Source organism: Dysidea avara, chromosome 12 (genome assembly GCF_963678975.1).
Source record: "Dysidea avara chromosome 12, odDysAvar1.4, whole genome shotgun sequence".
NCBI lineage: Eukaryota > Metazoa > Porifera > Demospongiae > Dictyoceratida > Dysideidae > Dysidea > Dysidea avara.
In genome coordinates, this window is record NC_089283.1 from 22,560,452 (window position 1) to 22,586,969 (window position 26,518).

The following is a 26,518-nucleotide window of genomic DNA, read 5'->3' on the forward strand; positions in this document are numbered from 1 at the left end:
ATATACTACTAAAATTATTCTGGTTTAACTTTTGATAACAAAATTCTGTGAGGGTCATGCTCTGAGACCCCTATATAGTTCCATGCTTTGCACGCTAGAGTGCTTCTCAGTCACACTAAACTGTAATTTAATGTAGATAGGCCCCAGCATCAAAAAAATTTTTTTTTAACATCTGGATTTGAAACCAGTTAATAAGATACCATGCATGAATGGCTCAACTGGTTGAGGAGATCAGAATGCTGCACCAGAAGCTTGAGTTACCCAAACAACTCTGACTATATCACACAGGCTTTCAGGCTCCAATGTATCAGTATGTATTTCAATTATGATCGAGGTATTTACACACAAAATGGTATTTCAGTTGTACTGATGGCCTTGTGATAACTGACATAATGCAATATATTGCAAATACCGATAGTAATCAAAGGATGCCATTGGTATAAACATTACCAGTGTGCTATTCCAAAGCATTTTATTAATTTGTGACTCAAAAATGCTGAGTAAAATAATATTCTACCTCTTTTATATCCATTATAGATGTATAGCTACATGACTGCATAAAACTAAACGAAAATATTATTCAATAACCTCAATAATTGATTCCATTTGAATTACAAACAACAATACACATAAACATACTTTTACATTTGTTATATACAATAAAAACATAAAATAATGTTCCCTAAAAGGCCAGAGTTAATAGCTTGGTACATATTCCTGTGGGCAGAAACTTGGTCCTTCTACTGGTTCAGCAGGTACACCTCGCCTGAAACACAGAGATACACACACATGGCAGTAAACAATAAAATGCCTATACCTCAGTAGACGACATCTATGGTTGTGTAGTCGAGGTGCTGCAATGTGACTATCAGTAGTACTGGCATATTGGCTCCATAACTTTTCACCAACAGCACTAGCACGAGGCCTGTGGTACAACAGTATACATACTAGACAGATACTATCAGCATCATGGGGTGAGCCTGTGCAGCTGTAATTGTGCTTTACATGATCTGGTGACTGTATGGCATTGTTTTCGTTATGTAGGTAGTGAAGCAGTGGCAGTCATTACATATATTGGAACATGTTCACTCAGTAATGAATAACTACACAAATATTACAATTAAAAACAATGCATTTGTGACCACTGCATAATGTTATGGTTGGAAGTGTTGAAAACTGCGCAGTTAGTTCACATGGTGAATAATCTGGTAGCTCTTCATCACTGTCGTCACTTGTACTATCAATATCATCAGTTGCATTATCACTGTGAAGGTGCCCATTATCTTGGAGTTGCGTGTTTGCACTTCCGCTGCTATCGAAGATTCAAAAAACGTGTGGGCAGCCTCTAAGCTGCTGTTCATTCTGAAGGAAGTGCAAAATGCTGTGCTGATTGATGCTGGTTTTAAAAGATGCCTTTCTGGGTGGTGTGGTGAGCTCAAATAGCGGTTTCTGGCCTTGTGAAGGACCTGGCTTGACAAGAATCGTGGTGTACTGGTGAATGGCATAATATAGTTGGCCAAATATTTTCTGTGTTGATTTTGATGCATATCAACCACTAAGAAGCCTGCACAGCCCTGTAATCTCGTGTCTGTACTTCATAATGAAGTCTACACCCTACCTTTTGTGAGCACCTGTGATACTACATCACTCATCCAACCATTCAGATTTTTAATCTTATTTGGAGGGAAACCCTAAAAGCCTGGAAGTGGTCTGATTGGTAATAAATTGATACATCTCTTGTATTCGTATGCTCACTATCCTTGGCAAGTTATAATGGCTCAAATTCTTAACTTGAAACTTCTAATGTGTGATTTGGATAAGTTTTTCAAAATCCAGTAACATATAAAAGTTCACAAGCAATTATGTGTTTTAATTTTTCATTCAATAGGCTTTTTAATGCAGATTGGTGTGCATTAAAAGTCTGTGGGCAGTTTGCCCACAGCCAGAATACACGTAAGTAATTACAACAACTACAGTATTTAGTTATACTTACAACGGCATACAAAATAATTGTCATTGCAAGCTATGGTGTGTACCTAAAATTGTTTAGAACAAGTTTTCATATATTAAATGTATCATCAGCTATTGTTGTAGCATTATAAACATGCTAATTCAGTCCAGCTACATAAATATCAACTTTATCAATAGATGGGCATGAAATGCATAAGATTGGCTACATTTATTGGTTTAAAAAATATTGGCTATCAAAATATTGGCAAAGTCTCATATCAGTGCACACATTTTCTATACTCACCATAGTCTAGACAATAAGTTGGTACCATCCACATATTCTGCCCACAATGCTGCACTTCCACCCATTACAAGTTCTTTCTGTGCCTCAGTACCATTGAAGTTTTGTGGGTCACAAGCGTAATACTAGTTTAAACAAACTTTGGTATAATGTTGTAATGATAATATGTGCATAATACCTTAGTCCAGTCTTGCCCATAGGAGATGATGTTAAGGTACCAACAAGCTGACAGTATTACCTTATAACCGGCCGCTGTCACATTCTCCATCTCTTCAACATAAGGTGGTTTACTCTTCCATACACTGATCACAGTATCATTTCTGATCTAAACAGGAACCATGTGAATGATGTCTTACTAATTCTAAAGCTGCCATCTCATAAGGACACTCTTGTATCCAGCCACTACCTTCTTAACGTTTGGTTGCTAGGAAATAATTAACTCAGGGAACGACAAAGATGATCATGTATAATAATAGTGATTGGCTCCATAGTAAAATAGCGTCAGCAATAATAATAATAATAATAATAAAAGTATTTCAGAGATACAAAAGTGAGGCCATACTACTCAAAGTAACTAACCTATTCAACCACCACCATCTCACATATCAACATCAAATAGTAGATCCATACCATCCCACAACTCTTCTTTCAGCTACCCTATGGCTTATTCCCAATCTAAAAAGCAAGCCCTAGCTACTATCCATGCATACTTCTCAACTAAAGGGATCAACTTTGTGTAATCACACATGCCATTATGGACTCTATGGGGTAATGGCATGTGATCAACCCACTACCTCGATAAGTGGGGTTTACTATACTAATAACATTCATATTCACCTCAACACCATTGTCAAATATTTCCTGCCACACAAGATAGCTCTTTCCTAGTTTATCAACAATGTCAATTAGTCTACAGAGTATTGATAATGTTAGTGTAATACGTTAGGGACTCATCACCTCTGTTCATAATACTCTTCTAGTTTAGCATATTTAGTTAAATTCTTTGTAGCCATCCATTTCTGAATATCAGGATTACTCTCCCTATAAGAATAATTATGATAAGTAACAAGTTTGTTATAAACTGACAATAATGTTACTTACCAACAAGCAAAGGACACCTCGTCCCCACCCAGATGAAGATATTGATCAGGGAACACATCTGATATCTCCTTGTAGAAAGACTCTAGGAAAGTGTAAGTGGACTCCAATATGGGATTAATGGGACCATGTCTAGTAACATCAACAATCAGTTAATGAGGTGGTATTACACACACACACACACACACACACACACACAACATGTACACATGAATATACCCAGTCATAATGGTGGTGTTGGCTTTGTAACAAGATGTTAGAAGATTAGGTTGTCCCTTGCCCCAACTAGCAGAGTGACCCTGTAAACAATCATTACCATGACGATGATATAATCTGTGTAACATGTACAAACTGAGACTGACCAGGTGTCCCGATAGTTATGAATGCTGTGAAACATGTTAATTTTTACTTGATACAGAGATAAGGATTGAATTTTGATTAGATATGTATCTATTTGTGGGATATACCTATAAATTTATTTAAATCTGGTGAAACTTGTTAATGTAGACACTTAAAAATAGGACACCTGTATATAATCTGAACACCTGGTAATGGTCTAATAACATGTCACAGTAAATTGACCTGGAAATCAATCAGGCACCTTAATAATCACTTTTGGTCAGTCCCAAGCTGTCAATAATACATAGTTCCACTGTAAAACTATTGTATAGAACCAGTAACAAGCCTATAAAGTTTTTTAGATGACCCTGTCAGTAACTCCACTGTAAAAACTGATCAAAAAGCGTGAAGCTACATATGTATGAAAATTGTGTTTTGGTTCTTCCTATTACTAATCCTCAGATGTGGAGCTCTGGCTTCTTGGCTACATAACATACTATTACACAAATGCAACAATGACTTCTGAATTCTGAACACGATCTTCACTGGTCAATTCATGTTCTGCTTACTAAGCTAACAACTGAAAAATCAAGATGTGTTGTATGTAGTTACTATAATTAGCTCCCTATTAGCTCCCTAATTACAGGTAACTAATGGTAAGAGCCATCCCAGACCATTTAATTAGGTACTAAATCAGCTGGCAAGGCTGGCTGCTACTTGAAGAGATCCAATGGTGACCCTACAATATTTCACTACATATAAATAAATATATGACTCACAGGAGTGTCAAATTCTGGTATTACTCTTATCCCTCTTTCTTTAGCAAACTCTATCACTGCAGCCACATCTGATTGTGAGTAGACATGATTTTGAGTGTATGCACCCTGTAGATCAACGTAATATCAAGGATCATACAATAATTTTAACACCTTTCCACTCAGATCAGGAAACAAGTAACTCTGATAAGGGAACGACTGATCATCAACAATGTGCCAGTGAAGAACGTTGAACTTGTTGTAAGCCATTGCATCCTTTAGGTCAATGGGAGTTGATAATACAACCACATTGGGAACAAGCTTACCAAATGTCGATATATCACTTCTAATGGGATAAAATGTCTTGCAGTATCCATCAGAATGGAACGGAATTGAAATCGTGGTTTATCAGATATAGTGCACACCGACACATAATACTAAAGAATGAACAATAAAATGTAGTTATAAGTTTCCAAGAGTGAAATGAGTGGCTGTACAAGACAAGAAGCCATGGCTATTTAAAAGTCACATGACATGTTAACTCACAGCCCCGGTATCATCTTGGTGAACTAACTGACTAAATGTCTCAATACCTGCAATGTTAAGGTTTATTTATAAAATAGTACATGCACACACATGTACACACACCCACACGTACATGCACACACACACACATGTACACACACATGTACACACACACACACACACGCATACACAAAGCAAAGCATTCAGCTGCCGCTACGTGATCACGCTGCCCAGTGGCCAGCACTGGGGCACCTGTGCACTACTCAGGTGCTTTGAGTCAGAGCAGGCATGTCCTCCTGGAGCAGGACTAGTAACCCGCAGAAGGCTGTACCAGGTCTCACAGGTGAAGGTGTGAGCACCCGAAGTCCCACCTGGACCTTTAACTGCTATATGAGACATGGACAGTTGAGCATTTGCTTTCCCAGTTTACACCAGGTATCCATTGGTATTTCAGCTGGGTGGGCTGTTTACCCAGTTGGCACCAGGTCCACACACACACACACACACACACACACACACACACACACACACACACACACACACACACACACACACACACACACACACACACACACACACACACACACACACACACACACACACACACACACACACACACACACACACACACATTATGTGTACACACACACACGCACACTAGACATGCGGCGATTATGTCGGCATAATTTTGAGCATAATAGGTATGTGTAGGAACCAGGAATTATGCTAGCATTTTGAAGTGATTATAAAGCCTTAACAGCAGGAAAATCTGCAAATTGCACAATTCCGTTTAAAAAATCAAGATACTCTAGTAGAGCTACCCAGTGTATAAAGTAGCTACAGATATAGTTTGAGAAAGCCTGTGAGTCATCAATAGCTACATAGTCATGCTGTATGCAACTCAACTGTGTGAGTGTTCCTATTTGTCATCCCCAAGCAATGCTTGTAACTCCTCAAAAGGTATGTGCTGCTTGAAACTTGCTGCAGAAGCTGCTTGTAGCATTGTTGATTCTTGTAGCAAAGTTACAACTATTTGTGATTTGCTGGTGCATGCTTGTAATTTCACTGGTGCTTGTATCTTCTGCTGCCATGGCTGCTGTGGCTGCAATTTTAGTCAGTTTGCATGCTTCTATTTCTTGAAACTTGATTTTGCTACTGCTTGCAGACTGGCAGACTACTGCTTCTGCTTGTAGAATTCTGCTGTAGTTTGTCACTTGCTGCAGAAGTTGTGCTGCTTCTTGCAGTAGACTAGTGAGGCTACCTCTGCTTCTGCTTGTAATTTGCTGCTGTTTGTGTACGTAGCTTGCTGGCTCTGCTGGTGCTTGCAACTAATAGCTGATGTGGCTGTAAATGTACAGCTTGCATGCTTCTACTTCTTGCAGCTTGCTTTCAGTACTGCTTTCAATTTTGCTGCTGCTACTGCTGCTGCACATGAGTTGCTACTGCTACTCCTAATTCTGCTACAAGCTCTAAGCAGTAGCTGCAAATTGCAAGCTGTAGTAGCAGCCAACTTGTAAGCATTTGAGATAGTGAAAGCAACCTGCAAGAAGTAAAAGCATGCATGCTGTAAGAAGTATTAACATTGATGTCCACAGCAGCCATGGCAGCAAGCACTAGCAGAAGCAGCTAACTACAAGCACCAGCAAGGTAAAAGCAGCAGCAAATTAAAAACAGCAATATCTTGCTTCAAGAAACTTCAAGCTTGTTTCAAGAAACTGCAAGCCACAAGCAGCTTCCACAGCAAGTTTCAAGTAGCAGGTGGCTTCAACAAATTACAAGCAACAGGACACAGCAGCAGGCTGCAAACAGTTGCAGCAAGTCACAGTAGTAGCATCAGCAGCAAGCAGCAAGCAGCAGCAGCAATGAAAGGAGCAACAGTAATCCTCAACAGCAGCAGTAATAGAAAGCAGCTGTTTGAAGTAATCAACAGCAAAATGGAGCTGTGCCAGTCATTTTAATAAGCATCAGAAATATCTAAATCACAGCAACAGTAAGTAGTAGCTGACAGCAAGCAACAGTAGGAAATCGTCGAGATGGTTTAGCAATAGCAAAGAGAAGCAACAGGTAGGATGTGAAGGTGTGATCCCTCAAGCCCCCAAAGTACACTTCCTAAACTATATAACTGCAGTATTCTACAAGCTTAATGTACTGATAGCAGAGTCAATTATTACTGCCTGACATAGGCCATTTGTCAGGCAAATATCATGCATGGCCGACCATAATGGAACTTGCCTGATAAAATGTCAGATCAAAATAGAAGGAAGTTGTAGAGTTATAATAGTGAAGCATTGTCAATAATAGTAAACACAACTTGACAACAATGATTGTATTGTTATTTTAGGTTGAGTCACTTTATTCTGTCAATGTATTTTAAGGATTTCCCTATTATGATAAATTATGTAAAACAGCAGCATGTCAATGTCAGGTAATGCTTTAGGTTGCCTGAAATTTTCACCGGGATTTGAAAAAAAATTATAATTGTCTCTGACTGGTACATATCAAAACATGCTATTGGGATTTGTAAAGTCAAAATGGCAAAAATGGCAAAATCAAATTTACAGCCAGTAATCATTTTATGAGTACATTACCAGTGTCCTTTGTTTGTTTTCTGCCCTTAGATCATGAAATGGACTGATTAAACACTGATTTTTTCAAAGGTCTCAGGAGGATGGATCACATTTTCAATTTCTCCAATACAAACTCCATACACTTGACATCATTTTTGTATATTCAATAATTGCAAGCACTAGACACAATCAAATACCATAAAACTTGATATCATTCAACTCATTATGAATTGCTCTATCCGATTCCGGCCGAACAAAATTTGTAATCACCACGGTAACGACGTGATGTCGCTATTTAATTAGAACACGAAATTCGTGATTTGTTCTCCAATGGATTTTGTATTGCGTAAGTTGCTACTTACCATCGTTTGTTGTAAATTTACAAGCTGTAAATGCTTTAGCTTCAAATAAATTTCATTACCATTGGATAGAGGAGTGTTATGTGTGTGTAATGGCGGCCGAAAAATTTTGATACCGCCTTCAGAACCAGAGTTATGATGAATAATGTAACTTAAAACTAACTTACCTCCATAGGCTGCTGTACATTGATTTTACGCATAATAATATTTTACGGAAAATTGTAATGTATGGGTTAATTTGACATGAGTTTTGATATGAGCTAACTTGTGTGCAGTTACATTACTGAGCAAATAAGTTGAAGTTTCACCATATCAAAACTTGTGTAAGATATTCCGGATTTCCGAATGGGTTACGCCCGTTTTGTATAAAATAACACCGTCCTCTAAACAAGGCACCATAACTTCCGCGTACTTTAGTTGACGGACACGAAGTTTGGTTTATCAGATTCCTTGATGAAAGGCGATTCGATTCATGTGTAAGTTCTTTGTGTAGTAATGAAGGGGAAGCTAGAAAGGAGCCTTGTACCGCAAACTTTACGTGTTCAGAATACCCGTAAAAACACATGTTTTTAAACATATTTCTATAAGCTAACCTGTTTAACAATTTGTATGGTCAGAGTCTTATTAAGCATCCTTCGCTGCGTAGAATGATACCAAATTTAGCGAATTTGGTTGAGGATAACAACTTGTAAATTGGGATTTTCCGGGCAAGATAATTTAATTTTCCAATAGGTTAATGTATGGAGCACGTAATATGTCATCATCAGCAGTAAATAACTGTCGCTATGGCGACATTTTCCCATTTGTACGGTCGGAATTGGATAGAGAAATTCAAGGGCTTTCTTTTATTGTGTGGTGTGCTGTAGAAATTTTGTGAGTTAAAGGTTGTAAATTAGTGTTTTTGTGTGTAGTGTAAAATACATGTATTTTGTATTGGACAAAAAATGACAAGGAATGATGAGATTTTATGATCAGCCTGTTTTACCAAGTTGAGGTTTCAAAAAGGATATTAAACAGATATTAGATTTATTTAATGCATAATTCTTAATTTTTAAAGGTTTAACCCAGTGTTTGAAAACTTTTAATGTTGACCACCTGAAAATGCTTGATTTGACAAATCCCATACATATGTTTTGATATGCATCAGGATGTCCAGGTTATACAACGGGATACCCAGTTAGTAACTGGCATCTGGTTATACAAAACTCGGCAAAGTAATGCACCTGTGCATAACACACACACACACCTCTCAGAGCCCCGTACACAGTTGGTGCTGTCAGTATGGCACTGTAGACTCCTGGAGTAGTCTCATTCTTGAACTCTAGTGTATCTGCGTGAATGAGACGAGTTGTAAAGGAACAAGGTGATATTTAGGTACTCACATGACTCGTCTGTTTCTAGTGCCAGAGTTTCGTCATTCGATACAACATTCACTTCCAACATTTCTAGCATACCCACGCCCAGTTTAACATTAGGGTTCTTAGCTTTCATAGTGTCTGGGACTATAAATGGCCTGTACCGCTCAAAGGCTGAGGTTAGTGTTGGCAGCTCTCCACCCTGGCCACTCCCTCGAATGGTAAAGGATACGTCATCTATGCCGTATTGCAGCCCTGGATCGCATTTAACTGAATATGGTATAGGCCACAGATAATCCACAGGGTTAATGGCAGCATTGGCTGCTGTGAAGAATACAGCCAACCACCACACTCCAACCTCGTGACGTCGCATCTTGTCTGTGCTGTCAAACGTGCGGTCCGTATACGTAGGAGTTTTTCTGGAATTCCCTGAAATGAGATTGCACAATGATGAATTTAGGGATTTACAAATCTAAAGGTAAGATTTGTAAATAAATATGATGAAACCCCTGCTCGAAGTGGAAGGAGCAACCTGACATGTCGGCTTGGTTTCTTCCTGGCTTATTACAGCTTGTGGTTGCTGTGACAGCGTTTGGCCCCAAGGACTATCTCTGGCCGCTGCCGCAGTCTGTAAACTGCGCAGACACCACCACCTATCCCATCAACCAGGAGTCATTCAAGTTTGTCGGAGCTGGTCCTGGCGGGCAACTGGTGCCCTTGACGCAGGCATTCCAGAGATACAGGAGAATACTTTTCAAGTCACCATCTACAGCCAGGAAGGATGTGAAGAGGTCACATGATAGTCCAAGTGATTTTCAGCTGGACATGCTAATAGTGGAAGTTATTTCTGCTGACGCGTCACTTACTGCAGGCACGGATGAATCGTGTAAGAGACATACATTCAATAAAATGTATTTTACGGCTTGCTGGCTGAGGGACTTGCAACCTAGTCTCATGTAGCCAGATCCTTTTTTCCACATGACACTGATTTTGATTGATTGATTGATTTTTTATTTAAGCTCAAATATTCAGCATAGTCAATTAGAAATTCAGAGTTGGTGCTTGTAATTTCTAATTGATAAGTACTTTGTGTAGGAAAAAAGTCCGGTCATGTGAGACTACTTGCAACCTATGTGACTGCACCATTTTTTCCCCTTACAGCACTGCATAAAATGCTTCAGTCGTATATAACACATGGGCTTGCAGTATTTGCCCCGGTTGTGAATGTCATTTTTGAATGTCATACAAAAGTGTTTAGTGGTACCTGATGGCAGTGGCAGTGAATAATGACAGAATCACTTTTTCTCACAATCAAACACTTCATTCTGGGGTAGTGCAGAGTTTGCAATATGCATCTATACATTTTGAATAGTTTTTGCAAGATTCATCCAAACCACTATACCCCAAAACAGAAAAGAGCCTGGCCACACAAGAGTACTTGCAACTGTGGAAGTTTTGTTGTTTATTATAGGGCTGAATAGGTTATGATTCCGATTTTAATTTCTCAATAGATTAGTGGAAATATTGATCATACAGCATCCATGGCTTGCCACTGAAATCGCAAGGCACCTACTTAATTCAGACGTTTAGTTAATGTCCTGAAGCATCCCTTAGTACAATCTAGTGCCCTCAGGCTTAAAAGCATGAATAGCATGTACACGTTGAGTTGAGCCCAGCGAAATAAAAGTGGATTGTTCTTAAGAGAAATAATATTTCACCCAACTAGATGATTAGTTTACAATTCCCACAGGGAAGCCATAAAGTGCATGGTGTGTTACGACCATTTTCTTGTATTGGAGACCGACTCCACTTGTTTGCTCTTCGCACCCTAGTGAAAACTTTGATTGGTCATAAACAAAGTGTCAGTTATTTGAATGAAAAGATTTTGAAATATGTTTAGTAGGTCAAGCAGTGCTACAAATGAGCCATACTTCTAGAACCAAGGGTTTATAATGTATACCATTATGAAGTCTTGCTAGAACTTATGTACTTCCATCCAAATGTACATACTGTAGCGAGTGGAGATTGATGTACAAACAGTTGATGTGGTGTTTGTCATACGAATGAACAATGTGTTTTTACTATATCTAGATGAGCTAATTGTCACGGAAAGAAATGGCGGTCATTTGCAAGCCACCACTGTCTATGGAGCATTGAGAGGTGAGCCCATGTTGTTTGTAGATCTTGTACATACACGTATTAAGTTTCATATGCAGCTCAAAGGTAAGGATTTGGTCACAAATATATAACTTGCATGGCATGAATATTTGTGTTATTATTTATGAGATTTGTTGAGGTAATGTACAAGTTTACGCTAATTAGATTTGCACCCCCATATATATATATAGGAATAATTTTGCGTACCCCTACGCACGATGTCTCCTATATGTAGAGGAGTGCTTGTACTGAAATAGCGTACCCCTACACCAAGCAGCATCCCTCTATACTATAGGAGAAATTTTGTGTGGGGTACGCAAAATGTCTCCCATATATTATAGGAGAAATTTTGCACACCCTAAGCAAAATGTCTCTGTCTCCCATATCATGGCAACTGTATATTAGAGATCATGAAAATTTGAGGTTTTTCTAGCAAATCTCATCCCAAAACCATCCTCACAATACCTTCATGGCACCTTAGCAGTATTGGTTAGTGGTAATCAAGCCTACAGTATGTCTTCAAATTGACTCCTGATACTTCTATATGAAGTTCTTTTGTTCTATTCAACTAACTTTTCTGCTAACTTACTAGTGCTTTCAGCCATAAGTTTACCAATGGTATTATTATTCTTATGGGCTTGATTTATTCACTATTCAATTTTGCTTCGGCCTGAAATGTGCCTTTTCGCCAATCGCAACAGCTATAGTGTATGCATCGTGAATTTATCTATCCCTTGTACCCTGCTATTGACGATACAATAAGATAGAAACAAACAGAATGCTAATATAAACTGTGATGCTAATGCAATGCTTATTGTATGATGAAAAGTGCTAAAGACTATTAATCTTTAACCCTGAATGCCACTATAGTGGCTCTAAACAAACGGTTGTGTACAATATCCGTATACTTCAATGTACAGAGATGGAATAACATTTAATGGAATCCTTGATGAACAAGTACGCAAATTTTTTTGGAATTTTCAACTAGACTAGGGACCATAGCATATCGTAATATGGAGAAATATTACGTAGCATACCCTTCCTAATATTTCTCCTATAATATATGGGAAACATTTTGTGTAGGGTGTGCAAAATTTCTCCTATAATATATGGGAGATATTTTGCGTACCCTACACAAAATTTCTCCTACAGTATAGAGGGATGCTGCTTGGTGTAGGGGTACAGTATTTCAGTACAAGCACTCCTCTATATATAGGAGACATTTTGCATAGGGGTACGCAAAATTACTCCTATAAATATGGGGGTGCGGATTTAATTAGTGTAATTTTATCTTTACCTATTTGTTGATCAGTACAATGGCAATGTTGTCAGAAGTTTAATTTACAGTCGAGCCCTTCAAAGACCATCCCATGAATTTGTCCATGGTCCCCACTTGTATGTGCATTTCCTCGTAATCAGTACACACTTATGATGGTCCTATTTGTATTAGTATACACACATTTATATTCCTGAAATTAGGACACCTAGGACACGTACCTCACTAATAAGGACAACTTGATAATCGGGACACTTGTCCATTGTTGTGTTTAGGTATGGAAACTTTCAGTCAGTTAGTTCTCCAGGATGAGAGCGGAATGGTGAGGATGTGTAATGTTGTGATCTGCTTGAAAGTTATTGTCACTGTTTCAGCACTATGTAACATCTTGTCTCATATCTGATAAACCAAGGTTCCAGTACAGGGGAACTCTTATTGATACTGCTAGACATTTTATTCCCTTAGAAGTGTTGTTCAGACATTTAGTAAGTGGCATCACATGTGTGTTCTCCTGTCTTGTGTGTATGTGTGTTTGTGTGTAGAGTACGTGTTTTATTGTTTTATTCACTGCACTACATCTCTTTCCTCCAGGATGCAATGGCTTACAACAAATTCAACGTTCTTCACTGGCACATTGTTGATGATCAGTCGTTCCCTTATCAGAGCTACTTATTCCCTAATCTGAGTGCTGAGGTAATGGGATCGCTATAATATAACGCTTAATTTTACATTGATCGTTGATCTTCAGGGTGCATATGATCAAAATCATATTTACACACAAGAGAACGTAGCTAATCTGATTGAATATGCGAAGAATCTTGGAATTAGAGTCATACCAGAGTTTGACACACCGGTAAAAATATGTCTGAGCATTCAATGTATGTTCCATGACCCCTCTTGCAATAGGGACACAGCCACTCTTGGATGGCACAGAGAGACCTACTCACACCTTGCTACAGTCACCGTGAACCAAATGGCACGTAAGAGACTTTTATGAGCTACTGTGTATTAATATGTACTATTGTTATTGTGTGTTATATACTAGATATGGTCCTATTAATCCCATATTGGAGTCCACTTACACTTTCCTGGCATCTTTCTACAAGGAGATATCAGATGTGTTCCCCGATCAATATGTCTTCCTTGGTGGAGATGAAGTGAATACAACATGTTGGTTAGAGCTAACTTTGTCTATTTAACTATTTAAATAATTTACCATACCTCAATGTGTGTGTGTTGCGTGTGTGTGTGTGTGCATACGTGTGTGTGTGTGTGTTTGTGTGTGCGTGCGTGTGTATTGTGTGTGAGTCAGCGTAGCCAAGTGGTTACAGGTTATTATTACATGGTTGGCAATGATCCAGTTGCTGTTGGTATTTATTCAAGTAAGAAGCTTTACTCACTTCCTACACCATACCATACCCACACACATACATCACTATATATGTATTTCAATAAATACCACATGACTTCAGCTATTTGTATGGAGACCTGGTGAAGCATTCCACCCAGCTGTATTAATGTTTGCTGGGAGATCAACCTGCCTAGCTGTATAATTGGACACCTGGTGTTTGCTAGGGATGCTAATATCAGCTGTCTGTGTCTTCCACAATGGGTCAGGTTCATGTCAGACAGTGGGCGCCCTTGGGGCACGGCATTGACTGGATGCACATGAGCAGTGAGCCCATTGTTTCACTGGGAAGTTTGATCATGTGTACGGCATAGGGTTTGCTTTTATGTGCATTTGTGTGTGTCCATGTATCTAGCATACACAATGTAATTTTTTACCCAGGCTCAGTAATCCTGACATCAAGAAATGGCTAAAGGAACACAGGACAGAGGATCCTTTAGCACTGATGCAATACTTTGTAACCAGGTATGTGATGTCATATGATAAACAGGTGTTTCAACCTACCTATGGCTGTAAAATAGATGAGAAGGTGTATCCCACTATATCCTTTGTGAGGGGTGTACCCCTGGGAGTCTATGAAATAAGGGACAAAATACCAAGCCCATTGTGACCCTTGCATTGTCACAAAAACATCACTTCTGAAAGTTGCAAACTTTACCTTTTTTTGCAGAAAGGTGTTATCAAATGTGACCCGCTAAGCGAAAACCCAACTAATTTGCATAATTGTGTTTTTGAGAAAAACTGCATTGAAATACATTGGGTAAAAAACCCATACTACAAAATAATTTTACGCTCGTTTTAATCGCTTCAGTAAACGGTGAAACAAGGCTCGAATCAAGATAACTAAGTGACCAACGGATTCGCCTGTTAATAGTGAATAAGAATATCTTTGTTTCGTTTCAGTGCCATGAAGCAAATGCGATTTATTGGTGTTTGTTTATGTTGCAGTAAAGTATTACGTAAATGTCGCTGTTTCTGAGTTTAAACAGCTTTTTTGCTTAAATGCATGGGTGTATGTAGGGCAAAAACCATACCTTGCTGAATGCCCCAATTCATTGTGAAGACAATGAGCCAAGTCCCATCTCCATAGCTTGTTTCCTTCGTGAGTTATGACCGATTAAACAAGCACTTGTAATTTTTTTCCTGTATAGTCACTGTACAAATCGATTGTTTTGCACTTCCTGCTGCCTATCACTATAACTCCACAACTATTCACCAGATAAGGCTGAAACTTTTGACAGCCCATTGGTTTTTTGTAATCCAGATGTTTAGTTTAACTCCTGAAGTATCTCTTAGTACATACTAGAAAATCGGAACAGCTTGGCAATCAGGACGCTATTAGTTAGTGTCCTAAAAATGTGTCCGTATTATTCAGGTAGCCCTTAGGCTTAAAAGCATGGATAGCGTGTACACATTGAGTTGAGCCCAGCGAAAAAGAAAAATGGATTGTTCTAAAGAGAAATAGCATTTCTCCAACTAGATGATTAATTTACAATTCCCACAGAGAAGCCATAAAGTGCATGGTGTGTTACGACCATTTTCTTGTATTGGAGACCAACTCCACTTGTCTGCTCTTCACAATTCCATGAAGAATGCATTGTACGTACTGCGGTATGCCAAAAGGCACCTGTTGGGCCAAAGCGATGTCGAACGGTGAAAAAATCAAGCCCATAGCCTTAGCAGTTATTGAGTTACGTTTGTCTGAAGGCATCAGTCAGTTACTCAGTCAGTCAGTCAGTCACTAGAAAATGCCATTAAATATATATATTTTAAATTCCGTAGCAACTTGTTGAAAGCATTTCTGGTCGATCTGAAAGCTTGTTTAGGCTTAGTTTTACCTAACCAATACTGCCTCATCGTCGTCAGGGAAAATTGAGGCTGGTAATGTCATTTTGTGGGCCACGCCTACTCCTTTCTGGTCCCTACTATACAGTATTATCATACTGTATGATACCATACATTTACTTCACTGAATCCTTAGTAGAAGACACTTCACTGTTTGTAATCTTGTTCCAATGTAGGTTGACTGAGATTGTGGACAATATTGGCAAGGATTATTTCGTCTGGCAAGATGTGTTTGACTATGGTGTTATTGTAAGGGTTTTATGTTGTTCTGTTATACATTCTTTTTACCATACTTCTGCTAAAAGTTGCCAGGCACCTTTTTCTGAGGTTACATTAAACAGCATTCTTTGAGCATTTATGATGACAAGTTTGGTTCTGTGTTATTGTAGATGTGTGTTTCCATGCCAACAGCCACACCCTAACACTGTGATAGGAGTATGGAAGAACTGGGAAGGATTTCGTTACACCGATGAGTTGGTCAAGTTGACAGCAGCCGGGTACAAGGTGGTACTATCAGCTTGCTGGTATCTGAACTACTTCTCCTATGGTAAACACTGGTTCCAGGTTAGTAGTGTGTATGCTATGTGATAGGGATGGGCAATTATTTGGTTATCGTGATAATCGTGATTATTTTTTTGGCAATAATCGACATTGTCTAATTTTCATTAATTAGTGATAAATGTAATTGGCAATTATTGTGTAATAATTGTCATAATCGAGGAGTTTTTAAAAGTATTAATCATTCATCTTAAATATTTGTCATTTAGTTGAATATTTTAGTGCTTTTTTTACAGAGGTTAAGTGGACAATAAACGTGATAAACGTGATAATAGTGATTGATAGCTCATGACAATAATAGTATGGCAGAAATGTCAGTACTGCCCATCTCTACTATGTGATGAGTACAGGCTATAGTGGAACTCCTTGTCCGCCTGGGATCATGTTAGGTGTCCTGATTTCAGGGGTATAAATGTGTGTATTCTAATACAAATGGACCATGGACAAGTGTCCGGGACCTTTTTTGAAAGGCTCCACTGTTTTTCAAATGGTTGAGTGCGTGATGTTCTAATATGGGTATGGCTATCTAATTTTTTTTTTTTTTTGGGAGGAGGGGGAGGGGGGGGGGCATATTATAGTTGTGTCTACTGAGCTGGTACACTTAAATAACAATTGTATGCTGTACATCAGTGACAATGACACACTTTTTATTCTGAGGACTTGTATCTTTGTAGCACTAGAAATTCCAGTTCCCATTCTTTCACCCATATCAGCCCCTGTATGCTTGTAAACACATGAATTTCATTGTACAGGGATCTAAACCCTATGGATTCCTTTTAATTCATCTCAGTAGATCCCTGTCTCTGGGGCAATACAAGACACAGCAAATACATGCCTGTAACTTTGGCAATCCATGAGCACATGGCCGTTCAACTGGATAGCAGAAAGTAATTTCTTGTGTCACAAGTAGCAGTACAACAAGCTGTATTAAACTTGGAAATGCAGGATTTTGTAACTTGAAGGCCCTGTGTTGTGGTGCCTGAGCAAAGCAAAGCTACTACAGGGCCTGAGGGTTAGTAAATTCTGTACAGGGCCCTGCAGAAGTTTAGAATCACTAACTGCTCTACAAATGTGTGGCCATATCGATCCTGGGAAGTTTCTTAAGTGTTTTTTGACTATCACATGTACTGTGTGCCAAATTTGCTATTGCTAGTTTATGTTGTGTAGTACTATGCTTGTGATCCTCAAAACTTCACTGGTACAGCAGCGCAGAAGGAACTCGTGATAGGTGGTACAGCTGCTATATGGGGAGAATATGTGGATGGCACTAATCTACTGTCTCGATTGTGGTGAGTAGTGTACCACTGGTAACCTCACAAAAACAATGTACGTATTACTACTGATTGTATGGAATTTGAACAAAGTTTTGAAATCTTCCATCCATTTTTTATTTCCAATAATTCTCCGATGCCTACTGTTGTGTCTCCAGCAAGACTGTTTTTTTAAAGCCAAAAAGACGTTTTCCTGACTGCATAACGTGGAAAACAAAATCAAAATGACTGATGGGATGTAATTACTACATCGCCGAGGTGTAAGCAGTAGCTAGATGTCAAATGGGAATTTACATACTGTATCAGCTATTGATGGAGGCATTCGCTAATGTAAAAGAAATTTGTATGTAAATGATAACAAGAGTTCATAATATAGTAGTAAGAGAGAGTATCTAACTGGAACTACACAAGAATATTGGAGTTAAACTCAAACCTACAATGTCAACTTTAAGCTCAATATTGTATAGACCATGTGCGCGCTAAGGTGTAGCACTTTATTACATCATCAAAATAACACACTTGCCATTTTTTGAGGGCAAAAACGTACACATTGTATGCCTACGATTTTTTTTAATGCTAATACAAAGGAATAGAAGTGATTGTGGGTTTCAATGGTTTTAGGTGGTAGCCATGACATTGTTAAGACATGCACTTGAAAGTATAATTTATTAACCTTCAAAACGTCTGAGCTGTCTTGTTGATATGTGCTGTGTTTCCCATAATCCCCAATGATCCCCACATTACAAAACGATCATTCAGTGATGCCTAGTTGCTGAACCATATACAACATGTCATACAATACTTTTTCTGCCACTAGTACAGTATCAACACCTCACTCTGTTATGTAGAATAGAGGCTTCACCATATTCATCACCTATCAACAGTTCTAATAATATGAACTCTTGATGATAATTATATTATAACTGCTGTAAAGAGTTCATAATATAGTAGTGGGGGAGAGTGTCTAACTGAAATACTTCCATGGAACACACTGTGTTAAGTTACACCTGAGTCTGTTCAAAGAATAAAGACTAGACCTTATCAGCACCAATTAACTCTAATCAACAGTTCTCTATCACCAGTGGAGGTATTGATTTAATCAAAGAGAAACTTAACCCAGTGTGTTTGTACAGGCTATATTGACAGTAGGACACTCTCTCCCTTACTTATATTATGAACTCTTGGTATTACTTATGTGTAGCCATTGGCTAGCTAAGACACATCAAAAATTGAATGACAATCTTATTACAACTATAGCTATCACAAGATACTCTAATAGAGCAGTCGTGTAATTCAGTGCAAATCTACAAAAATATTTCATGAAATTGTTTTGCACATGTACAAGAATAAAGGATTATGGTAACATTGTTGTTCTATATGGTCCCCATCACTATGATAGGAATCCAACCTAGATATACCACTGTTATATACACAGTGACTCAATCATACATTACTTGTACCCATTCTCTAGGCCTCGTGCTAGTTTAGTAGGGGAAAGACTTTGGAGTAACATGAATGATACTACTGACCTGGTGTCTGCCACAACTAGGCTACACCACCACAGGTGTAGAATGTTGAGGTGAGCTGGCAATGTGATGTCAAGTTAGTAGCCATTTTATCTATTCTATTTCTCCTGTAGACGTGGCATTAATGCTGAACCAATTGAAGGACCAGGATTTTGCCCAGATGTCTATGTACCACCTATATAAAACCCATCGTTTTAAAACTGCTTTTGCAGCATGATTTTTAATAAAAATGATATACATGTTGCTACACTTGGGCAAAGAAGCAGTAGATGGTGGGTTTGGCTCTAAGCGCATGAAGCCAATTTGAATTCCAGTACGCGCTAGTTAGAGTTACTCCCAGTACACGCACATAATTATTTAGATTAGAAAATGTTAGGTAGAGTGTGTTTGTTATTTATCCTTTCCGCTAGTGTGCTAGCCTATGACCCTACGGAGTACTTGTGGCCGCGACCACAACAAGTAGAATGTAACCAGGACGTGTTTTACGAACTAGACGAAGAAACATTTGATTTCGCCGGGTTCGGACCAGGTGGAGAACTCGGTCCTTTAACCTTAGCATTTGAGAGATACAGAAAGGTGATTTTCGATTCACCGCTTATCGCGAAAAGAAACACTGACGCGACCAAGTTAGCTGACGGAGAGCTGCGAGTACTGTCAGTAGAAGTGACTTCCTCGGATGAGACTCTTGGGTTGGAAACGGACGAGTCATGTGAGTGGTTACTAGTCACTCCCAGTAACCACTATGTACCCACTGAATGTAGATATTCTGGAGATCAATGAATATGAGATACAGCTGAAGTCAGCTACAGTCTATGGAGCCCTTAGAGGTAAATTGTGTCAACATGCACAATTGACTGTTAAGTATATATATATATATATATATATTAATCCTTTGCAGGTATTGAGACATTTAGTCAACTAATTCACCAAGATGAAGCTGGAACTGTAAGTATTACATCATGAGTACATAGTTACAAAGTACTTGTACTGTGCTAGCTGATAGAAATTCTAAGTTATCAACACACTAGTGGCTTCATACTTGGCACCTCATGACCAATGTGCAATGGTTTAAATGACTTTATCCATTGACAATGGAAACAAAAGCCCTATAATTCCATACTGTTGCTTGGAATGGAAGTCTGTGGGTGGGTGTGTAGGACTACCATTTATCAGGCTATCAGGAAGTCACATGGTTTAAGTATTGCATCAGTCACTGTTGAACATGGCACCTGGTATTGGTGCTAACATGGAAGCCTTTTTGCTTTTATTAAAAGTAAACCAGGTGGGATTAGAGCTGAGTGATAGGTAAACTATCACTATTCACAAATGATAGTAACTAGTGATATTACTTGCAGTTATCAGACACTCAACCTCACATATACAACACACTACACATCTGTTTTTCTAACACTCCGTTGGTGAAATTGTTATGTATTATAGTTTTAATCTTTGTTGTGCACGCTGTACTGGTCTTTCACAGTTTCCTCAACTGCAACACAATAAATATTTGCTTCTGTTACCGACTTTTTTTTACTAAAGTGTAATTTAGCATACTATCATTATCATGACTGTTACTCACTGTCACGATAATTGATAGATCGCAACTACTCAGCTTTAGTTGGGATTGCTGAGTGAAGGTTTGTGACGGTTCTGGGGACATATGGCTTGTAATACTTTGTTGATATGAGTTGTTTGGGTTGAATAGTTTACTTGAGTTCATAATAAATGAGGTGTTTGGTGCTTAGCTGTGCACTACCTACCAGTGTGATAAAGTATAACTTAGGTTGTGGACTTACTTAGAGATACAGTAATGAATCTGACTGCTCTATTAGAGTAGTTTAGCTTCTGTTTGTTTTATTAGATGAAACTGCCCTGGTATAATATAGTGATACCATCCATTTCTTAACCATGTATCTCAAGCCTCCACTCCCATTTGTGCTTCTAAAGTTGGTAAAGTCTGATCAACATATATTATGTTTTATAACTACTCAACATACTTTTGTATTTACTGAATTATAACTTGGAGCCATTAGCGAAGTCTCTTGACAGTTGTTTAAGCTTATATGTCACAATGACCAGTCACCTAGCTACTCTTAGCTCTAGTTTACTAACTTTTTTCTTGTTTCAGTTCTATGTGGCTTCCTGCACAATATCGGACAAACCACGGTTCCAGTTTCGCTCAATCCTGGTTGACACAGCAAGACACTTCATCCCAGTGAATGTCCTTAAACAGCATATGGTAACATTGGCACCTATTGACCTTGCTTAACTGGTTTACCAACAGGAGACCATGTCTTACAACAAGTTCAACGTGTTTCATTGGCATATTGTTGATGATCAGTCGTTCCCTTATGAGAGCTACACATTCCCTAATTTGAGTGCTCAGGTGAGTATTTGATCCTTTGATTCATTGTTGATCATTGATCCACAGGGGGCATACGATCAAGATCACATCTACTCACAGACTGATGTGAAGGATTTGATTGAGTACGCACGTTTACGTGGCATAAGAGTGGTGCCAGAATTTGATAGCCCGGTACTGTAACATTGTATGTAGCATGTTCATAGCTACTGGTGTGCTTCAATAGGGTCACACCAAATCTTGGGGTAATGGACAACCAGAACTTCTAACACCTTGTTTTGTACCCAACACTACAACGCCAACTGGAGAGTATGTGTGTATGTGCCTCACTTGATCCTTTAATGTGACATGTGATATAACAGTCATGGTCCCATTGATCCCACACTGGAACCCACGTACACTTTTCTGGAGTCATTCTACAAGGAGATATCGAAAGTGTTCCCTGATCAATATCTTCATCTTGGCGGAGATGAAGTGTCCTTTAATTGTTGGTTAGTGCTAGTGGACACATGTGTGTGTACGTACGTGCGCGTGTGTGTAGTATGTGTACGTACTCGTGTATAGTGTAGTGTGTGTCTGTCCGTGTGTGTTATACACATATATGTTGTACACATATACATGTATTTGTATATATTTTTGTGTACATACCGTATTTCCTTTGTTAAACGCTGCATCTTCAATAGTAGTCATACTTGAGCAGTGCCATAATCTATTTTGAAACAAGGGCTTCAACATCATTTTCATGCATCAAGTAGTGGTTGAGTTTGAATAGTCGCCACATTGATTTTTTTAAAAACTAAGGTTATAAATTCTGTGGCGATTAACCAAGTAAATATGGTATATGCAGTGTAGGACTGTGCAATCGTGTGATAATAGGGAGACTAACCCTGCAATTAAGAAGTGGATGGTAAAGCACAACATTACGGACTATGCTAAACTAGAAGAGTATTATGAACAGAGGTGATGAGTCCTTAACATGTTACCCTAACATTATCACTACTCTGTATATGTAGACTAATTGATATTATTGATAAACTAGGGAAGAGCTATCTTGTGTGGCAGGAAATATTTGATAATGGTGCCAAGGTAGGTGTGGCTAGTTACCATGCTGTTATTGCACCCCAGTTGCTGTGTGATATAGGTATACCTGGCATGCTCCAAGTCAACTTATTTTATACCCCTCCTTGCTCTCTGCAGTATATTTGTGTATGGCTGTTTTGGTACTGCATGGAATTGCAAACAGCAGGTATTAATTTGAGGCCAGCCAGCTGGTATAACCTTGCTTTGCTTGTAACTCATAACCTTGCTTTGCTTGTAACTCATAACCTTGCTTTGTTGTAATACCACCTCTTTCTGCCCCTGGCAACTAAATGGGACATCTGGCCATATGTAACTTGACACAGTACAGTATGTAACATTGTGTTTAGTAAAGGTATCAGTTATTGATAACAAATGTGATGTTTTGTTCACAGGTCAGGAGTGATACAGTCGTGAGCGTGTGGAAGGGTGGCAGTGGAATGCAGGCAGAATTGGCCCGTGTAACAGCTGCTGGATACAGAGTGGTGTTGTCAGCTTGTTGGTATCTAAACTACATCTCATATGGTGAAGACTGGGTCAAGGTTTGTAGTAACCTAGCTTGTCACTTCCTGTGCTACACCACGTACTGCTGTCTGTCTCCTACGCAGTATTACCAGTGTGATCCACATGACTTTGAAGGAGATGAAACACAGAAGAGCCTAGTGATGGGTGGTGGAGCTGCAGTGTGGGGAGAGTTTGTAGATGCCACTAACTTGATACCAACTATGTGGTAAGAGTTCCATTTAATAATGACTAAACTTTTTCTTCATCAGATAAATGCTTTAGAATGCACAAAAGTAATGTTGACAGACCCAATTCTAGCAGTTGCCTGACTGAAACCATCACAGAAATATCTAATAGAGTATACAAAGCCCTAATAGACCAGTTGTATATTTAACACAATAGAGAAATCAGTCACAATGCAATGCACACTATGTAAGAAGGTAATAGCATAGGAAAGGTACTTTAGTAGAGTGGAGACAATCCATTCAAAGTGATAGGGATATTGCTGTTAGATGGTATTCAGTTTTAAAAATCACACTTGTCAAGAGTGTAGCCAGCCAGAAGGCAAGGCATTCTGACTACGCTATTAGAGTACCTTGACTGGATTGATTGCAGATGTCCTTCTCATTTGTAATGTTGTGTAACAGGCTGAACATAGCTGAAAACAATACATAATTGCTACTTCACTCTTTCAATAATTCATAGTTGGGGTGCGCATTCAGATGAAACTGTTAAGTCTGGCACCTTTCTTTTGTCGGTATGTGCTGGTTAACCAGTCATCAATATATTGCAGTAGGAATTGTTAAGTTTGATTAGGGATCATCATACAGTACGATAGTACTGACCACAAAGGAGTAGGCGTGGCCCACGAAACAACATCACTCAAAAACCAACCTCAGTTTTCCCTGACGATGACGAGGCAGTATCGGTTAGGCAAAACTAAGCCCAAGCAAGCTTTCAGATCGACCTGAAACATTTTCAACAAGTTGCTACGGAATTTTAAAAAACATTTATGTATAGACTAGAGTATGTCCACTTATATATCTGCAGGTGTAGGCAACCTCCCTTGTTCCACTACTTTTTATGGCTATAATCCTTTCTTTTAAAATTCCTGATTTTTCCTTCTACTTGTTAATCAATGCAGTAACGCATTACAAAAATACTTATTTTAAATATACGACCCGTTACATATTACTGGCCTTGAATAATGCATTATTTTACTTTTTGCTGCAAAAAGTAATATTATTATGTAACGTTTTACTTAAGTAATGCTTTACCCCCAACACTGTACACAGGCTATTCTCACATTTACAGATGTTGTCTTACTGTATCACTCACATTTGAACTTGTTTCCAATTCTCTCCAGGCCTCGTGCTAGTATAGTTGGTGAGCGATTGTGGAGTGATCAATCTGTGACTGATGTACACGACGCCGGAATACGACTACACAATCACAGATGTCGTCTAATAAGGTTGAACAATCTTGTGCCACAACTGTCTGAGTGACATGTATCATGTTTTTAGACGTGGTATTCCTGCTGAACCAACAGAAGGTCCAGGTTTCTGCTCACCAGAATATGACCCTGTTATTTTATAGTTAGTTAAGCTGTTAGCAGGAGCCATGCGATATATTTATTGTATTATATATGTATGTTTAATATGCAACTTAAAATCACTACTTTAAATACAAATACAAATTCGGTGCACGTTAACAGCTAATTATGTTAGAACACACTGCACAGTGGGAAACATTATGTGTCCCACATGTGCATCTGCCATATCTTTATTTCTGACAAAACCGAAGCTGTATATTAGCACTGAATACATATTATGCTGCCAAGTCCACTGAAGGTTGCTACCATGTATGTACAGTGGAACTTGTCTAAACTAGTTAGCCACCTCCAGGCCAAAATTTTAGGCAGGTAGCTGCGTTAGAAAAAAATTCTTCACTTTTGAGATTTTATGTTGGCCATGGTCATACTAAGCAGGTAGCTGCTAAGACAAGTTTTACTGTAACGGACAATTTAATCTACTAACACCGTGTTATGAACCTGACACCATTCCAACAGGAGTGTGTGTGTGTGTGTGTCCCCTTTAAAGTTGAGATGTGTTAACTAGACCATTATTCCCATATTGGACCTCTTTCTACAAGGGGACAGATATGCAATGTAGACCTTTGTACCTTGATGACACCATTATCAAATATTTCCTGCCACACAAGGTGGCTCTTCCCTAGTTAGTTTATCAGCAATTTCAACAATAATAGTCAACAGAGAGTAGTGATAAAATGTTAGTGTATTATATGTTAGGGATTCATCACCTCTAGTTTAGCATGGCTGCAACCGCTGTGCATACAACAAAGACTCCATAATTATAAGGAGGATAGTTGATACAACATACACCTAATTTAGACTCTGCAATATACCTAACAGACTCAAGGTATTAACAAACAGTTATATTGTACCAAAACTGATCGTATTAGTAGTGGCTAATGGAAGGAATTAGGGTGCTCTGTCATCAAAAGTAACCTTGTTGTTTACAGTAGACTAGGGCTGGCAAATATGTTTTTGCCTTGCCACTTACTGAAACACCTTTCTCATTTGGTTGTGATCAATATTTTTTGTACAGTATTCATTCAAAGACAATATTTAGAATATAATGCTTTTGGTAGCTGGTGACGTCTATGTAAGTTGATTCCATATTTCATCAATCATAATATTATTTATGGACATACTGCTTATTATCTTATTATTAGTATGAAGTGCATATCATGTATTGTCATGCCACAACAATTGTCTAAATTTACTGCATATATGCCATAAGTTTTACCATGCCACTGGTGCTGGTTTGCTTTAGATAATGATACCATGGTATGGATACAATAATAATATTGAGTCCTGTAACATATAGCTGGTATCTCGTATGATCCAGACTGGCCCAAGGTTTGTACCCTTGTCCGTCTGTATGTGTGATAGCGTCTGTCACCTTTGTAGTATTACCATTGTGACCCACAAGATTTGATGTAGATGACAAGCAGAAGAGTATTGTTATTGGAGGTGGTGCCACAATGAGGAATGACAAGTGAATGCCATTTTAAAGCCAGTTATAATATACATTTGCTACTCTAATGGAATGCACACAATTACAGTGGAAACCCTCAAAATGAATGCGGACTTTGATAACAGGACACTTGTCATGTACACATTTAGGCCTATCATTTGCAATAAGGACATCTCACTAAGGACACTTTTATAAGTCCCAGAATAGAGGGGTTACTCTGCATAAT

General features: G+C 38.6%; 3 protein-coding genes across 4 annotated transcripts; 2 read left to right on the plus strand and 1 right to left on the minus strand.

Annotated features, from left to right (window-relative positions):
- Positions 1-540: 540 nt before the first annotated feature.
- Positions 541-10,074, minus strand: LOC136240611 (beta-hexosaminidase subunit beta-like). Of its 2 annotated transcripts, XR_010693905.1 has the most exons (15): positions 9,277-10,074; positions 9,141-9,224; positions 4,990-5,036; positions 4,770-4,880; positions 4,618-4,719; positions 4,468-4,572; positions 3,569-3,648; positions 3,353-3,481; positions 3,209-3,292; positions 3,089-3,161; positions 2,430-2,576; positions 2,255-2,376; positions 818-925; positions 615-766; positions 541-570 (listed from the first exon to the last, which is right to left on the minus strand). XR_010693905.1 is itself a non-coding variant. In XM_066031623.1 (14 exons), the coding sequence occupies exons 1-14, from the start codon at positions 9,620-9,622 to the stop codon at positions 697-699; spliced, it is 1,608 nt and encodes a 535-aa protein (XP_065887695.1). In that variant the 5' UTR covers positions 9,623-10,074; the 3' UTR covers positions 575-696. The 2 variants fall into 2 exon arrangements, 1 of the variants encoding a protein (XP_065887695.1); XM_066031623.1 differs by lacking the exon at positions 541-570 and having other exon boundaries at positions 575-766.
- Positions 9,715-19,530, plus strand: LOC136240612 (beta-hexosaminidase subunit beta-like). The gene is made up of 14 exons (XM_066031624.1): positions 9,715-10,135; positions 11,341-11,409; positions 12,958-13,004; positions 13,057-13,167; positions 13,274-13,375; positions 13,431-13,535; positions 13,589-13,662; positions 13,728-13,856; positions 14,472-14,555; positions 16,112-16,184; positions 16,347-16,499; positions 17,661-17,782; positions 19,236-19,343; positions 19,404-19,530. Exons 1-14 carry the CDS (start codon positions 9,787-9,789, stop codon positions 19,471-19,473), a joined length of 1,596 nt encoding a protein of 531 aa, XP_065887696.1. The 5' UTR covers positions 9,715-9,786; the 3' UTR covers positions 19,474-19,530.
- A 101-nt stretch (positions 19,531-19,631) lies between these two features.
- LOC136240614 (beta-hexosaminidase subunit beta-like) lies at positions 19,632-24,929 on the plus strand. Its single transcript, XM_066031625.1, has 14 exons — positions 19,632-19,999; positions 20,052-20,117; positions 20,189-20,235; positions 21,419-21,529; positions 21,575-21,676; positions 21,722-21,826; positions 21,879-21,961; positions 22,015-22,143; positions 22,529-22,612; positions 22,666-22,738; positions 23,125-23,271; positions 23,338-23,459; positions 24,600-24,704; positions 24,757-24,929. Exons 1-14 carry the CDS (start codon positions 19,660-19,662, stop codon positions 24,827-24,829), a joined length of 1,587 nt encoding a protein of 528 aa, XP_065887697.1. The 5' UTR covers positions 19,632-19,659; the 3' UTR covers positions 24,830-24,929.
- Positions 24,930-26,518: the final 1,589 nt, after the last annotated feature.